Source organism: Ischnura elegans, chromosome 11, assembly GCF_921293095.1.
Source record: "Ischnura elegans chromosome 11, ioIscEleg1.1, whole genome shotgun sequence".
Classification (NCBI taxonomy): Eukaryota; Metazoa; Arthropoda; class Insecta; order Odonata; family Coenagrionidae; genus Ischnura; species Ischnura elegans.
In genome coordinates, this window is record NC_060256.1 from 62,859,413 (window position 1) to 62,876,882 (window position 17,470).

Below are 17,470 nucleotides of genomic sequence, written 5' to 3' on the forward strand. Positions count from 1 at the left end.
CCGACGTAAAGTTTGACGTAAAATTTCTCAGGTGTCTCGCCAGGTGTGGTATTGGTTAATTGCTTTCAACGTTTCAACTGTTGAGTCTGCCATTGTCTTACGCATGGATGCACGAACCAAATTCTAGAACAGATTCTATTTTTTGTTCGCACATTCATACAAGTTGGGTGGTCACACAGTGCATTTTCATGTTCATCCATGCATTCATACATTTAGATACAAATTAACTCACACTGGTTAAAGTTCCATGTAAACAGGACTTAAGGCATGCTCTGCCTGTAATTACAAACAGGTAGACACCCTTTATACACTTTGCGTACCGATCATAAAAATCCTTGTTTTTCCTGAGCAATCCGTTGATGGATGGACAGCGAGAATTCTCATTATTACTATTGACTCCTTTTATTTAGCCAATTTATTTTAATTAATTATATTTTTTTCATACATAAAGGGCAACTATCATTAATAAAATAATTTTGCACTATTTGAACACTTTTATAATGTCTGCATATATTTTTTGTTTAAATAAAGTCATTTTTTCGAAGTTGCCACTTTCACATATTACATTCACACCAAAAAGGATAACTAACAAAACTGAGGAAGTACAAGAAATTCCATTAGAAACACTAAAAATTATGAAAAAAAGGTCCTTTAAAAAGACGAGTGTATATTAAAGAGTTCAGGTTATAATACATGCCAGAACAGAGGGTATGAGGGATTTAAACACTGCCATACGCAACGTGTTAAAACTCAATCGCAAAAACATTACTGAAAGAGTAATTTTTATTCCTTGCAAATCACCATGACTGTCCCTCATCCAGCAAGATGTAAGCCACCAAAGATCCATTGTGATTTCAACATAATAGATCACACAAGGGCCTATGATTGAACTAGAGGTCTCACATACATATATTCAACCTCATTTTGAGTTGATTCCACATTTTTTTCAATGGTACAAGTTTCCTGAAAAAATAAATTTTTCCTACCAGCCCTAATGCGTGCACCACCCAAAAATGAAGAATTTTTTTTCTCCATGACTCAAAAAGTCATATATAGTGCCATAAGTATCACATACTTTTGATTTTCTCGCAACCTTTCCATCTACAATTTACTCTTCAATATTTGCAACAAAAAAGACAAGAATACATTAACTGACCTGCTATGCTGCCACTTAAGGTCCAAGACCACAGAAGTTAACAGTCTAGCTCTGCAGTCAACATGTTAAAATGCCAATTAAAGTAATAACAGAAATTCCTAATATTTTTTTACCTGCCTCACTTAATGAAAAATGGGTGTAACCACTCCCGCCACATGAATTTTCACGTCCATTATTACCACAGTAGATATGACTGTAACCTTTCGTTAAGTGCAAGAGTGGAATTGGCGGGAGTGGAATTGCTGAGTTCAGGTACAATGTGCCTGATAGACACAGGTGTGAAAAACATTATTAACTCTTAGCATGGGTCAGTGATACACCTTTGAATTAAAAGCACCATTATTAGCGTATTCGAGCACTTACATGATGTCTTTCGTGCTATGCATGGACCCCCCTTAATTGCTGTCATATGGTCCCGGACCGATCCAGCAAGGTGTGATTTAATGAGCTCTTCAGGCATTTTAGAATTATTATATGTAATATATTTTAGCAGCATGTGAATTCTATAAGATCACCATTTTTTATTTTGCTATCTTATTTATCTAATAATGCTTTTATTTTGCTTTACTGTGTCATTTCCTTGCTTAAAAATACTGAATAATCCGCCACTGATTGGTCGGCATAAATGCAAAAAGGGAAAGGCTGCATAGAGAATGCCAAAACAAAAAACTACTATAAGCGTGGCATGGAGAAATGAAAAAAAAATTGCGCTGTGCCTCTCAGATCAATTGCACCCAACAGAATAGGTTATTATTTTTCAAGTAATCTTTATTCTTTCTTTCCAAATTCAATCCTAATCACACATAAAAGTAAATGCTTACCTGAGCATGTTGTGACCTGCACCACCAAGGTATGCACGTTGACTTGAAGGCGCCATTCCAATCTGTGGTCTCCAATTACGGTTGTCAGCAGGAGATAGATCACCAGGTTTCAGAACTCGCGGAGGCTCTCTGGAATAGATAAAAGGAGGAATATTTACATACATAAAATGTAAAAATGAGCATGGACCCATCATTAATTTTCTTCAATTTCAGATTGCCTCGTTTGTGAACACCTGCTTTTTCCTAATATCCTTACCAACATGCTGTACTCCTCAACATGTTTACATGACCCTCCAGTGTGTCAAACCCAACTTTCTCCCTGAGCGATGGGATTGGACCAGAAGCGGACCATTACGACCAGAAGAAGAAGTGTGTCCCACCAGCTGGTCACGTCACCCAGGACAAAACTTGTTTACCAAATAGGTGGTATATTACCCACTACTGTCGGCGTCAAAATGACGTGCCGCTGTACTTTGCAAATTTATATCTGGACTTCAGTGCATGCCATAATTATGAATAATATGTCAAAACTCATATTTTCCCAATTTTTGTATTGCTATATTTATCCATAATCAATGAAATTTGTGGTATTAGCTTATGCCAATGCATTCCAATATACAAATGGTATAATGCAGAAAATACTTTTAATATGTGGCAGTGTGATATGTGTTCTATTTAATCACGTTCAGTTAAATATTACTGAATAATAAATAATTTTAACGATAATCTAAAAGCTTACCCCATACGATATTCGATAATTACTACACATGCTGTCATAAAATATGACAGAGACATAACATCTTTTATTAATTTCATTATGACAGTAGAAATTTCTATTTCAGGCGATTAAAAAAATAAAAATGCTGTAATTTACTATGCAGACAACCATTAGCAAACTTCTTGAGTACCATTTTTTACTGTGCACAACATATGCAGTTCTCATTAAAGTATGCTTCGAATTTCATTGTGCTTCATGAAATACCCTACATAGTACTAAGTAGGATAATTGGTCAGGATTACGTGTTTTTAAACGACGCTATAGCATAAATTTAAAATGCTAAGGATACGGGCCTGGCCCATTCATTGGCTGCAGAGAATATTTTTCATGGAATTTTACAATACATCAATTTGAAAGAAATATATTTTATTCTTAGCACATAACTTTTTTCCAAATGGCATGCTTGGTAATTAGAGGTCCTATTGAAAAATGTGTTTACTGATGTTCGATAACATCTTTTTCGAAAGATATTTCAATTTCTTTTTCTCAATAATCACAATCGGTCTTTAAGTGAAACCTTGTTTAAGTTCCCATACTTCCTAAAAGAATAATTGTTACGGGCAATTAAAAATCCACATTAGGTATACACGTCTGTGAGAAATGAATGTGCATTTAGCGAAATGCCGTGAAGAAATTTTACATGTTGAAAGGTATGAAATACGTTTAAACGTGTGTTTTAAATTTGAAACACAAAAGACAGTATTGAATCATTTAATTTTGATTACCCATTAAATCTTCGTAATTGTCGTTGAATTTGTTATCGACATATCGATAAATATTAATCCACTTTTAGAGGCTTATCATTACGCTGAGAATCTGATATTTCTTCATAAAATGATATATTCCAAGTATAAACATAAAAACATTTTAAGCATATAAACAGGAGGTGAATTGCAATTAAATTTCACTTTGTCATTACATGTGAGTAACCCTTCATTATATTTATAAGTGATTTATCATGGGAAATTCTCATTGGAAAATATGAACTTCCAAGTGGCAATAGAATTTCTGGAACAAAGAAAACCTCATAGAAACTCCGAAACACGGGTCAAAGTACATCACTGACTATGAAATCCATAAAAGTTAAAAATTCACAGCTTCAATAACCAAGTTAACATTATTTTCTTCGGAAATGGTAGCTGACGATTGGATTTTTCTCACTAGGTTATATTCAAAAGCGCCTATGGTAGTGGATTACATCAACAGAGAAAAAATTCAGAAGATGAATAGTTGATAAATTGAAATTGAAGATTTTGGTGTATCATGCACACACACTGTCATGCATCATTGCTCAGTCCATGAAATCCATAAAATGTTGTCATATTATGGCCGCAATTATTTATCTCATTCTTAGGACAACGCAAGTTCCTCTGAAGACATTAAAAGTCATGCAGAAGTGACAATACAACACAGTATACTTTTTTGCCATTTTATTCATTAAAAAAACCGAAGTCATGCATCAAAAAGTTTCCATTGTTAGTGTTCAAATCTAAAATACACAGTGCACTAGCTACAAGAGGGCATGAACATTAAGTTGAGTTCAGCATCCTTTACAGATATTTAAAGGAGTTCAAACGATTCACTTGGTTCAAATTCATTGTAATGGATGACTATGTATGACTCATCTGAAACCTACTTTGATATTTTAATTATGTGCACACAATTTTGAAAACACCAATAATTAGTTACCTGGATCCCCCAGCCTACACAGAAGCATGCTAATACAAATTGTTAGTTATTCTGATGGAAATTTACACAAAATGTTAATACATATAACACATTTATTTTAGTTAGGGGTAACATGATTAAATTTTCAGGTACATACATGATTTGATTTTCTTCGTGCCACTCCACTCATGACACAAAAAAATAGAGATGCTACAAAATTTATACCAAGAATGAGTCTTCAAAAAGCATTCATGTGAGGTAAAAAATGGGTAGGCTTCAACTTTATCTTGAAAAATGTCCATGTATTTGGTTTAAAAAAAAATTCATATCAACTTACAATGCCCCTGACAGCCTCTTTGCTGGGAAGATGTATGAATCTGGGTACTTAGGATCCCTGAATCGTACACTAAAAAAAATAAAATATATTATCAGTTACATATAAAAATTTTTAAAAATAACCTGCTGGACACTGTAGAGTGAGTAAAGAGCTAATAGTTAATTATTGCCAACAACAGTAAGGAAAAATAACAAACTTTGCCTTCGGCAACTTAACCTTTAATCATCGACTACTTCTGAACCACTGTATCATTTTCAAGACTAATGGTACAAAATACATTTGTACTTGGTTATATACCAGGTTGGGTGGTGGTTACCACCTAGTGCGTTACTGTCTAGTTTATTTTCAGTGTATCAATAGCCAAAAATAAGCAGAGCACATGGAAACACAAATAGTTAATTAAAATAAGTTTCCCTTCTGACAGCAAGTGATTCTTAGGCCAAATTCTGACAAGGGAAATTCAAACGCATAACATCACCTTCTGATCTCCAGGAACCATGAAGTCAACATCAAATTTTTGACAAAACTTTGCATATATCCAATTAATATTAATCGTAACTGTTTAATTTTCCTGCAACAGTGACACTCACATCATCGTATACTTCTTTGTTGAGTAGTAGAAGCAACAAAACTTTCATTTTAATTTTATACAATACTTCACATTAAAGACAACACAGCTGAAATGCACTTACCAAATTACAGCATTCCTTGTGAGAGATTGCAATCCTCTGACAGGAGACTCAAGAACTCTGCAAATGAATAAAATAGGCAGAAAGAATTATTACATCCATTCTAGGTTTTAAAACTCTTCAGTAATGAAAAGGTAATTCTAATTAATATAAACATCTCACGAAAAGAATAAATATTTTCTACATTGATTCTCATCAAATGCTATTTCACCAATGGTAAGACTGTCACCAAGGGAAACGGCTATTTGGGGCACTTGACCATTTCAGCTATAGTGTAGGTGGAGAGGAAGGTTAGTAGTATGTGCTGTAATGGAAATTACAAAAGACTATTTAAAAAAATAAGTTTCTTTCTGACAGCAAGTGATTCTTAGGCCAAATACTGACACAGGAAATTCAAACAAGTAACACCATATCCTGATCTCCAGTATACAAGTTGAAAACGGGATACTTGCAGCTGGCCTGCCCCAAGTGCACTAGTACCCAGATCACCTGAATGGAGGTGCATTTGATAATCTTAATGTAATGCCTATAAAACATTCTATTCAATTCTCTAGCCAAAAATTCACCACGTTATTTCTCATCTCTCTCTCTCTCTTTCTTGTATATGAAGCATTTCACTTCTCTTGCACTAAAGGCAGTGCAACCTGTATGTGTAACATCTCCTTGCATGGGGAAACGAGGAAGACGATAGGATGTGTTAGAATTTCCCTCTTCATGAATAAGATCTGAGAATAATATGCCGTCAAAAAGTAAACTCATTTTCTCACAGTCTACCTCCCTATTGTGGCAGCACTAACTTTGTTGGGATATATTTTTCCCCAATAGTACCTTTGGTACATAGTTAAGCTTACACTGGTCACCACACAATACAATGGTTTAGACTGAATGTTTGGGAGGGCCTTTTTCAGGTTCTATGGCCCTTAATCTTAACCCTTTCACACCTGACGTCGGGAGGAGCTGATGGGCATTTTCATACGCAGAAGACCTGACATCAGGAAGAGCTATCACAGAGTTTTCAACGCAAATGAGCACACATCAGCTCTGGCCAACATGAGGGAAGGGAAGTGACTGCTGAGGCAGCAATAGGGTGGTTTCCTATTATTTTTTTATTGCCTAAATCGAAAGATTATTACTCCTGGAGTATTTCACGCTTTAAGATTTTTAAATGACGATATCTATTTTTCACAATTAAATGAAAAGTGAAAATTTTCTAGCGCGCGAAAACGCGACGCGTAAGTATGAATGCCGGGAAATCTCTCTGTGTGACGTATTTCTGGTTCCCGCTGCCGCCCTGTGAGGTGACCTTGAGGCGAGTTGAGCGCTGATACGACGCTGGCTACTAGCGGGTAGCTGAGTACCCTGCTGGCTGGTAGCTCTTGGCTTAAATAAGGATTATTAATACCTTATCAAATGAAGAAAACTTTCCGACCTTAGCCAGTTTTAATAAGTGATTATTAAGACATGTTTCCCTGAGCTCTGCGCCTCATGCATGCATTGGTAACCTCAGACGACGTAATACTCCTATCTTCTCGTATAGAAACTAGGTCCCTGTGACGTCACGTGGAGTGGCATCGCATGAGCGCCAATCTGCCCCTTTTCAAATGAGGATAAAAATGGACCATTGCCATTCATCTAAACCAGTATTTCTAAAACGAAACAATTTGTATATTATGTATACAGTAATGATGGGTAACGAATCGCAATCAATGACTTTCGTTTCTTTGATGAAGGAAACTACCCTATTGTCGGATGCATTCAGGCCGGGCCTGAGACCCAGCTTAGCGAGTCCTTAAGGTCACTCCTCAGCAATTAAGCCCAACCTTCCCACTCATTTATGATCATCCTTACTGCAGGAATCTGTTGCATTGCCAATACTTTTTTTCAATGATATAATTTGTGCATACTACATTTTTTTATACTTTAAAATGAAATCTTTGTTTTGTTCTGTGCATGAGCAATTTTTAAATGAAATTTTAGCGTTAAAAATAACGAACCTCCAGACTTATAGCTTTATTAGCTAGCTAGATTTTATAATATAAGACTTAAGGCAATTTAAAAGTCCACAAGAAAAGCCATTTAAAATTCCACAAGAAAAGCCATTTAAAATTCCACAAGAAAAGCCATTTCAAATTCCACAATGCTTTAAAAAAATGTTAGTAATTCTTGTTTTAAAACAGTAAATTATTGAAAATCAAGTACAATGTTTGGTTGAAAAAACACTGGTAACGCATTAAGTTGACCGTGAATTCGTGCCATGATAGGGTTAGAGGTTGTTGTCCAGTGGCCCATTGAGCTGTGTCCCAAATCTGAGGGATGAAAATACCCAGGCAACTCATCCCCAAAAAAGAGCTTTGTACAGAGAGGTTTAAAACATTCTTATGCTACTCGTAGCACGAAAACGTTTTCCTATGTAGGATCCGGCAGGAAAGGGTTAAAACATTTCATGATTCTCTATACCAACCCCATGCTTAAACTGAGACAAGGGTCAAGAGGGTACAAATGGATACCCATTCGTCAGTAGTCTGGGCCCAATACTGCTTAACTTCAGTGATCTAATAGGAGCTGATGTGTCAATGAAGCTAATCCTCTAAAGTCTATGGATTTAAGACATAAATACAAACTAGCCACCTCCAGGATTCTAATGAGACAACACATGGTGAATTTCACAGAGAAAGACAACACTAGAATAAGGTGATGAGCCATATAGAGCACTAAGTGGCCCTGCTCATACAGAACAAGCCACACATATGATTGAGAAGTGATTAAATATCTATTCCTGATGTTGGATAACAGCAGCCAACAGTATTAATGTGGGGCAAAAAACTGTTTTGCATAGTAAGGCAATTATCAGATCACCTGGAGTACCTGAAGGACAGAGGCACTGCAGATGATCTGTGAATCGGTGGGGATGGAAAGGGCAAGAGAGCCTCTCTAGGAGATCAACACTCCAAAGTCAAATTTACCTATGTACCTGAATGTGTAATAATACAACCTCATATAATCTACATTTATCGTAATATTAATCCGGTGCATCTATTTTCATAAGACTTTTGGCAAAAAATATTCATAAAAAGGATAAAATTAGATTTGAAAAAATCACTTCGTTAGATCTCATACAATGTCTTCGTTAGACCATACAATGATCCTCATACAAAGTCAATCATCTTACACCAAGCTAAGGAGTCATACTTTTTCAGCAAATTTCAGAGTTGGTTTACCCAAATGAACATGATGTTCCTGTCTCATTTGTAACAATATGGGATTGAAACAAAAATAACAGCCGTGGCAAAGTTCAAAGTTTCAGAAACTGTCTTTACCGCCCTTGCCCTAGATTACAATGACAGTTAAATATGCCAATACGTAGCTCTTAATTTTGAAGCCTAAACTTTCAAAAATTCTGGGAGGAAGTTATGGTGGGGCATTTAATTCTCTCACCTTGCCCTGCTAAGGGGATACTTTATACTCCCAGAGCAGAGGCAGATGCCACCTAATTATTGTTTTCCTACAGTTGAAAATGCTTAGAGTGGAACCTCAATGAAGGTGAAGGAAGAAAAGGAACACTAATGGAGGTACAGAACATATAGAAGAAGTCAGGACAACTGGAGCTACGTATTTAGAGAAGGTAAGTTCGTATATAAGGCAAACATGTCACAATTTTCTTGATAAAAGACATCAGAATCCCTGCAGCTTGCATCCCACCATTAATGTATTTATGAGGCACATGATCTGAATCAAGAAACACTGATTTACTTCTAAATCAAATGAAATAATCAATGGCAGCACTATGGCACTTGTGCATATGATGCACAGCTAGCTACTTTATGTAACAAGGAATAGAAAAGTATTCATAGCCTGAACCTGTTATAGCAATTCCAAAACCCAATACCCTGAAAAGTACGAATTAATGTTACCCATTGAGACTAATTAGGCATGAAATTTATCCTTTGATAAAAAGAGTGCTATTGTTACCATTAACATTATTAATTACCGTATTTGCACGAATCTAAGACGAGGTTTTTTTCCCTCGCACCTCCTGCGGAAAAGAGGGTTCGTCTTAGAATCGGATGCAAAATTTTTGACGTCGAGCGGGTTGCATAATTTACGTCGGAAAAATTATGGACACCTGAGGTTGCCACCTAATAGCAATACAACGACAAATCAACGTCAAAAATAGCTTAACAGTAATTTAGCATATTTAATTTTGCGTTCAAGTAAAAAAAAATCCATTTTTGGGTAGCAGGCAAAGATTCGGCGCGTGCCGATCAGTCGCCGGGTGCACTTCTGCCGAGCCCGCGAGATTGCCTGCTTTACCCTGGGTTCGGCTCCATTCAAGTTAAAGCTCGATCAACTCTAAAAATGTTCGTGTGATTGGTTACAATTTACCTAAATTGTAACGTTAAAGCCTCAATGCCGTAGTGGGATAAACTGCTACAAAGTCGTCGCATTTTTCTCAGAGCAACGGTAAGATGGCAACATGATTTGCCTCTGATTAGAGAAATCGATTTAGTTGTGATTCCGTGCCTTTCAGAGTATTACGATGGCAGAGAAAAGAAATTATTACACTGCCACTTTCAAAAGAAAAGTTATTCAGTGGAACTCCGATCTATCGTACCCGTATAGATCATTTTTCCGCATTCATCGTTCGCCGTTTCTGGTCACAAATAAGGTTCCATATAGACGATGTAATTTTTTCCCGCATCTCAAAAGTATCGTTTTTACCGCATTGATTGTTTGAAGATCGTGGTCCCGACGTATAATTTTCCCACATCAATCTTTTGACGAAAATGAGACGAAATAAATACAATGTGTCATTTATGGCTAATAACTACAGGCACCTAGATTAAATATTCCCCACGAAATGAAATTACCATTGGGAGAAGCTAAAAGCCTTGGGGTAGTAGCATAAGCGCATTTCCCAAGATCCGCTATCCACCTCCATACATCTCTCGCCTCCCCCCTCTGATGCTTTCCTCTTCTCCAAAATCAAACAAAATGTCCCAGCTAGCGCAGGGATCGTATTACGAAGACCTTAGCTTCGAAAAAAATATCAAGTTACACGAGAACAATATGAACGCTTTTCACGCTCCCCCTTTTCTCACCCACTGACCTTTTTCAGCGTACCTGGTTCAAAGTTCCCAGTTTCTGGAGGTCAACCGCTGCATGAATCACCTATTAGCTCAAAAGGTGTCTAACAATGAATTTCGGTAATTGGTATTATACTTTTATTAGGCTGGAATATTTGCAATGTACTCGTAATTAGAAAATAGAACGAGACCAAACACGACGTATTTCTAACGTTATGTAAGCATTTTTAAGCAAGGAACTAGTTGGAAAAATACGATGGTGATTTTTGGCGAAACTCGATATCCTCGTTGCTGAGCTTCTCGGCAGTTAATGCGGCATTTTTTTCCGAAAACAGGATTTCAGGTTATTATCAGTTTTATCAATTTACGAGTTATACCATAAGTCTCACTTGTCAGAGTTACTGAGGAAGGGATATCTTCTCAGGATATTTTGTTCCTCCCTACTAACAATCCGAATTCATTCGCCCATCTGACGCTAGGTACGCTAATTAGAGAAGAATGGGTAAGTTGCCCTATCTTTGGGACAAAAAATTTCATGGCGCAGTCATATGGTCATGCTTCACCCCCTGCAGTATGCTCTGCGTACGCCGAACGCGATAGCATAGCTCGTACGAGTGGTTACCTACTTTCCAGGGTGGCTTGCCTTCATACCACGGAGTGTTTTCCGTGTGGGTTTAATAAAGTCAGGTTTCATTTTCACTAGTTTAATTTTATTCGTCTTCGGACCATGGCCCCACCGAAGAAACTATTAGTCGAATCAACAATAAGACCTAAGTGTCTCGATTAAGTACCACTATTCCTGTCATTACGCGCCAAAAATCCTGCGTTTCCTGGGACATAGGCAACAGCCAAACATTCGCGCATTGATTGTTTTCCCCTAGAAAATTTTTTTCCCATAGTGGAGTTCCAAAAAAGGGGGGGTCACCTTAGAATCGTGTTCGTCTTAGATTCGTGCAAATACGGTATAAATCCTCAAATGTACCTACTAATAGAACATTCTACTACAACATAGCCATATTACTTAAAATCCTAACTGGTTGCTATCACCTTCGATCCTCGTTTCGATAATCCTATCGAAAGTATCCAACCTGTTATGAAATCTTCAACCCCAAATAACTAAAATACATCATGTCATTGTATTTTTAAAATACATGGAATTTAGAGATCTCCCAGCTTATTCGAAACCAAATTTAAATCTTACAAAAATTTTCAACAATACTGATCGTATATTATGAAAGATATAAATTATTGAATGATAGTATGCCAATAAGGCGAAGTCACTTAAATCTCATCCGGCCGCTGGGATGGGATTTAATTAAATGCCCACCGCGCTTGAGGGAAGTGTTACTATGTATTATCGACCAAGATATCACATTAAAAAATGTACACGCAATTGATTTACATCGATCAACACTCACCCTTCATAAGGAACACAGTCATCTGATACCAAGACTTTTCCCCTCATTCCTTGTGAAAGGACATCAGTTTCAGTATCATGACCCATTTCATTCTCATAAAGCCCCTGGAAGAATCTGTAAGATTCATGCCTCTCACGAACATAAAGTCGATCATCACCTCTAACATTCCTCTTAACTAGAATAAGAGAGGATTAAGAAATACATAAATACTATTGATGATATTTGTAAATGAGCACTGAATAAACTATAAATAAACAATATTTTGCAATCATTTACAGAAATCAAGATGAATGCTTTTTGTACCATTCATAATTAAAATATTCATTTCCTCGCATTATCCAATTAATTAATTCCAGGATATGTAAGTACTTATATTTTCAAAATTCTACATAAAAAGGAAGTTATTGAAAATGATTTTACAATGAAATGAAATGTATCAAACAAAATTATGCCAAAAATTGAGTTATCCACCTCTCCCAAATATGTTAGCAATCTTTGTTTGCCTAGTTTATGCGAGAATCAAAGTATGTAAAAAAAATATCTAGCAGTCTTCCAAAAATTATGTGAAAAGTTAACATTAAGAATCCAGTTCAATAAATTAACAGAAATAACAATATAAGATAATAACATATGCATATCAAAACAGCAAGAATACATTACTAAAATTTAGGGCAATCACTTTTTTTACTTACTTTCACTTTCTGTGAGAAGTTTGTAATAAGGTTCCAAGGCCTTATGCAATCTCTTTTCTTCGACAAAAGGCAAAAGAGCAACTCCTTGCCATGCAAATTTTTTGCCATTAAGGTCAATTTTAAAGTCCTCAGGGTAGAAGTCAATGATGGGTGAGTGCTAGAAAAAAAGAACAAGAAAAAGTTGATAACAATTCCGTTATATCCATTTGCTCAGTAAATTAATTTCAGAAATGGATATAATGAAAACTTACAGGGTCAGTCATAAGAACACCCCATGGTTCAGGTACATGGCTGCGACTGGCAGCAGGAAACACACTCATCAGCTGCTCCAAGGGTTTAAACTGGAGAAAAAAAATTGGAGGAGGATTCCATGAACATGCTATACATACTTGGTTTCACATATTATCAACAATCGTGGCTAAAAAAAAAGGTACTGTAAATACTGTATTTCTCCGAATATAGTGCCCGTCTGAATATACCTATTCCCCCCTTAATTTTGAGGCTTCAGTTTCGGGAAAAGTTAAAAAAATGCGTTTGAATATTGTTCCCCCCTTTACTTTTACCACAGGCATTTTTGGAAAAAAAGAGGGGACCATATTGAGACATATACGGTATTCCATTAAATATGTATTCAATTATTTAGTTTTTCCATTGCGTTATGAATTAAAATTAGAGATGGGTCAAAGAGCATTTTTACCAAATCCAAATATCGAATACGAATACCTACTCGAATATCGAATATGTACTAAATTACTGGATACTGAAAATGCATTTTTCCACCAGTTTTTAATAGAGACGGCAATAAAAATGAAAAATGCTGAACACTTTGCAAGTCATTCTACTTCAATACGGCTCCTAAATCCTAATGCAACTGTCATCCATGATTACATCAAACTAGCACATATGGCGAGCACCGCAAGTCTTTTGTCTTTTGGATTCAAAGAGATTCAAAGAGAATCACTGATACACTATGCTGTCCATTTGAAATTCAAATAATTGATGACCTTGCGTGATTGAATATCGAATAGTATGTAAGATCATCATTCGAGATATGTAATCGGTGATTCGATTATTCGAACCCTAATTAAAATACCTATTTTTAAAGCATTTTAATTAAATAGCGATATAAAAAATTGGAAGAGGATTCCATGAGCATGCTATACATGCTCGGTACAACATATGTATTATCAAAAATCACGGCTTAGAAAAGATATCGTTTCATTATCATTCTTATAACTATAATTATTTAGTTTTTTTCATTTTATCATGATTCAAAATGCCTTTCTTCTAGAAGAAAGTAGCCTGCTCTAACTCAGCATACCATCACATAGAGAATACCAGAAATTCAAATGATACCCTAAAACAAGCGAAATTTTTACTGCTACTTAAAATAGATTTTCGGTGAAAATTTCTGGTTTAGAAGAATGAGGATGCTACTTCCGCACATCTCATAAATCACCTCAGTCACCTGAAAATCCTAGCTCTCAATCCTGATGCATTCTTGAGAACATAATGATGAGTGCACTCATTTTTTAAGCCTATTTTGTGATACACCACAAATGGTAAGTCAAGAGAAAAACCTAAAAATAACTAATTTAAGTCTATCCGGTGCTTCTTAAATTAATAACCGTTATATGGCCTCCCATTCCTTCATCATTGCCACATGTGGTTACAACATACATATGCCTCTAATAATTCAATGGCTTGCAAATGCTTCCACCAGCTACTGAAACACTTACAGGCTGAGTTCCCTTCTCAAACTTGGTAGACAATCTGCCAATGTTGACAAAGTCTGATGCAAATGGAGCATAATGAAATGGGAAATACCATTTCCAGGAAGCACACCCCTGAAAAGAAACACAAATCAATAATGTTAGAAAAGCATATTGATCTGCATCATTACTTCCAACCACTGTCTTCAACTACAGTGAGCTATGAAACACCCTGGCAGCAAAAGTAGATGAGATAAATGTTTTGTGCGCCAAAATATGGAGTCTGTTCAGCACAATTCTAACATCTAAAGCTGAAACGCTTGCTCTGAACTACAGAAATTTTTTCCAAAAAAAAATCAAGATTCAAAACTTAAGAGGGGGTATTATTAAAAAATACTACATATTTCAACCTCAAATTTAACCATAAAATATGATATTTTGATACTTCACACAATTTACGTGGAAAATGGGATTAAAAAAACAATGGAAACACCTATATGGTAGTACAATAACCCTATTTTAACAAGGGTATTAATATGGGTTATTTTAGAATTTTTTCTCATTAATAACAAAAAAAAAAGCATCGGGGTCAAATTTGACTCCACTTGACCAGTTGCCGATGAATAGGGTGGTTTCCTATTATTTTTTTATTGCCTAAATCGAAAGATTATTACTCCTGGAGTACGTATTGCAGGCTTTTAGATTTTTAAATGACGGTACCTATTTTTCACGATTAAATTAAAAGTGAAAATTTTCAAGCGCGCGAAAACGCGTCGCGTAAGTATGAATGCCGGGAAATCTCTCCGCGTGACATATTTCTGGTTCCCGTTGCCGCCCTGCGAGGTGACCTTGAAGCGAGGCTTAGCGCTGATATGACGCAGGCTGCTAGCGGGTTGCCTAGTACCCTGCTGGCTGGTAGCGCTTGGCTTAAATAAGGATTATTAGTAACTTATCAAACGAGGAAAACTTTCTGACCTTAGCCAGTTTTAATAAGTGATTGTTAAGACATGTTTCCCTGAGCTCTGCGCCTCATGCATGCATTGGTAACCTCAGACGATGTATAACTCCTATCTTCTCCTATAGAAACTAGGTCCCTGTGACGTCACGTGAAGTGGCATCGCATGGGCGCCAATCTGGCCCTTTTCGAATGAGGATAAAAATGGACCATTGCCATTCGTCTAACCCAGTATTTCTAAAACAAAATAATTTGTATATTATGAATACACAAATGGTGGGTAACGAATCGCAATCAATGCCTTTCGTTTTCTTTGATGAAGGAAACCACCCTATTGGGCTAGCCAATTTTGTGCTGGCTATGGACATACTCCGTAAGCAATAAGTCATCAGAAAGATGATCAATGTTCATCCTTATGTCTTACAGCCTATTGATAGCCAATCAGAACTCATCTTGAGCCTGACTACTGTCAATGTAGCATATTGCCAAACTGGAAGTGGAGGGTAGGTACAGCAAACTCCTGATTATCCTGGGTAATAATTGGGGGACACTATAAATAATCTAAAAACACTAGTAATCCAAACTTTCACTTTGATTTCTGGTCGTGTTCATCATTTACTTAACATGTTGCGTACGGATGGCGAGAATTCTCGTCATTTTTTTCCCGAACGCTCCGGATGGATGACGAAGATTCTCGTCATTTAGGTGCGTCAACCTAAACAATTTTAAAGCGTACACTACGTATTCATTAGTACGTTTTCAGGTGTTGCTCGATATTCACAATGAATTGATGGATCATAACGTTTGATTGGGTAAAGTTATATTCTAAACATTAGATTACCCCGGTACGCAACGTGTTAAATCAAACAATATTATTATTTATGCAAACAGTCAGTTATTTTAGCTTGCTTCCTGGACTCATTGAGAGCTTCCTTCACCTTACTGCAATCTTTTTTGAGACCAGACGACCAAGTAAACTTGAAACATTCCATGCCATCAAGTAAATAAAATAATTCCGTTTTAGAAAGAGAATTCTAATGGAGATGATAAGATTTGTCTATACTTGCATTAAAATATAATGATCCTGGTGTTTTTGTGCCCGATTTTACTTTTTATATCTAGATCGTGGAGAACATCAAAGAGGTAAGAAACTCATGCATGGATAATTCGCAGCCTGATAATCGGGAGTCTGCTGTAATTCATTTGGCCGCTGCCATTTGTCCAAGAACGGAAAACTACGGGAAAGGTATGGCGTATGTAACATGAATAAACAAATTCAAAGACGTAAGTGAATATTATGTTTGCACTTCACTGAGTGTAATATTGCATATTAAATCAATAAATTGCATAGTCTGATGTTAACTAGCACCTAAGAATAAAGAAAAATATAATATACTGAGAAGGTAACATCAACAATTCTTGTATCAAGTCGCCTTAAGTGGATAAAAACATTTCAAAAATTTGACACATAGTTATACTGAGAGCATAAAAAGTGCATTGAGAATGAGGAAGAATACATTTTGCACATAGTACAGCAAACTTTGGTATAGTGCAAAAAAATGCTATCATAACATAAGTGTCGAGTGCCAGACATGATATCAGAACTCAAATGTTTCCGTCCGCAAATTGATTTTGAATTTTTTCTTAAGTTTCACACATCTATTGGAGACGAGCAATTTCTCATGGCTTGCATCTTATTTCCAATTGTAGACCAGCTCTTATAGTTCGGGAGGGATAAAAGAGATGGTTTAGTTCATATATCCCATGTGGTGAATTGAACCATAAACGTTTTCAGCACCTAATTCTCACCTGATAATAGTATTGTAGGACCCAAGCCAGTCCTTTCACATACTCCATGGCAACCATGTAACGAAAATCAAGATTTTCTGGAGGAGAGTCAAACTTTGATTCATAATAGCGGTCCTTGAAGCCATCCTCCCACAACCTGACTTCGTCAACAGGGCCTTCTTCCTCTTCTTCTTCAATGGCATCTGCTTTGCGTTTCTCACCCCTTCGATCATTGTTGCCACCCTGAAAATTTTAATTTAGCCATTATTGCCTGTCTAAGATAACCGTTCATTCACACACTGTAAAAATGCTAAAATGCAAATATGCCTATTAAAATTTTACCAGCAGTCTATCTAGCCCATAAATCCAAAT

The 17,470-nt window shown here is 36.3% G+C and overlaps 1 protein-coding gene across 2 annotated transcripts in view; it reads right to left on the minus strand.

Moving 5' to 3' along the window:
* The window catches only part of LOC124167521 (5'-3' exoribonuclease 2 homolog), a 320,190-nt gene that overhangs the window by 295,562 nt on the left and 7,158 nt on the right, over nt 1-17,470 (minus strand). For both annotated transcript variants that reach the window (XM_046545458.1, XM_046545457.1), the window contains exons 10-17: nt 17,120-17,341; nt 14,383-14,490; nt 12,895-12,984; nt 12,644-12,800; nt 11,952-12,126; nt 5,453-5,509; nt 4,761-4,829; nt 1,978-2,106 (exon numbers count right to left, since the gene is read on the minus strand). In XM_046545458.1, coding sequence (XP_046401414.1) covers nt 1,978-2,106; nt 4,761-4,829; nt 5,453-5,509; nt 11,952-12,126; nt 12,644-12,800; nt 12,895-12,984; nt 14,383-14,490; nt 17,120-17,341 — 1,007 coding nt within the window. The remainder of the gene's footprint in view (nt 1-1,977; nt 2,107-4,760; nt 4,830-5,452; nt 5,510-11,951; nt 12,127-12,643; nt 12,801-12,894; nt 12,985-14,382; nt 14,491-17,119; nt 17,342-17,470) is intronic.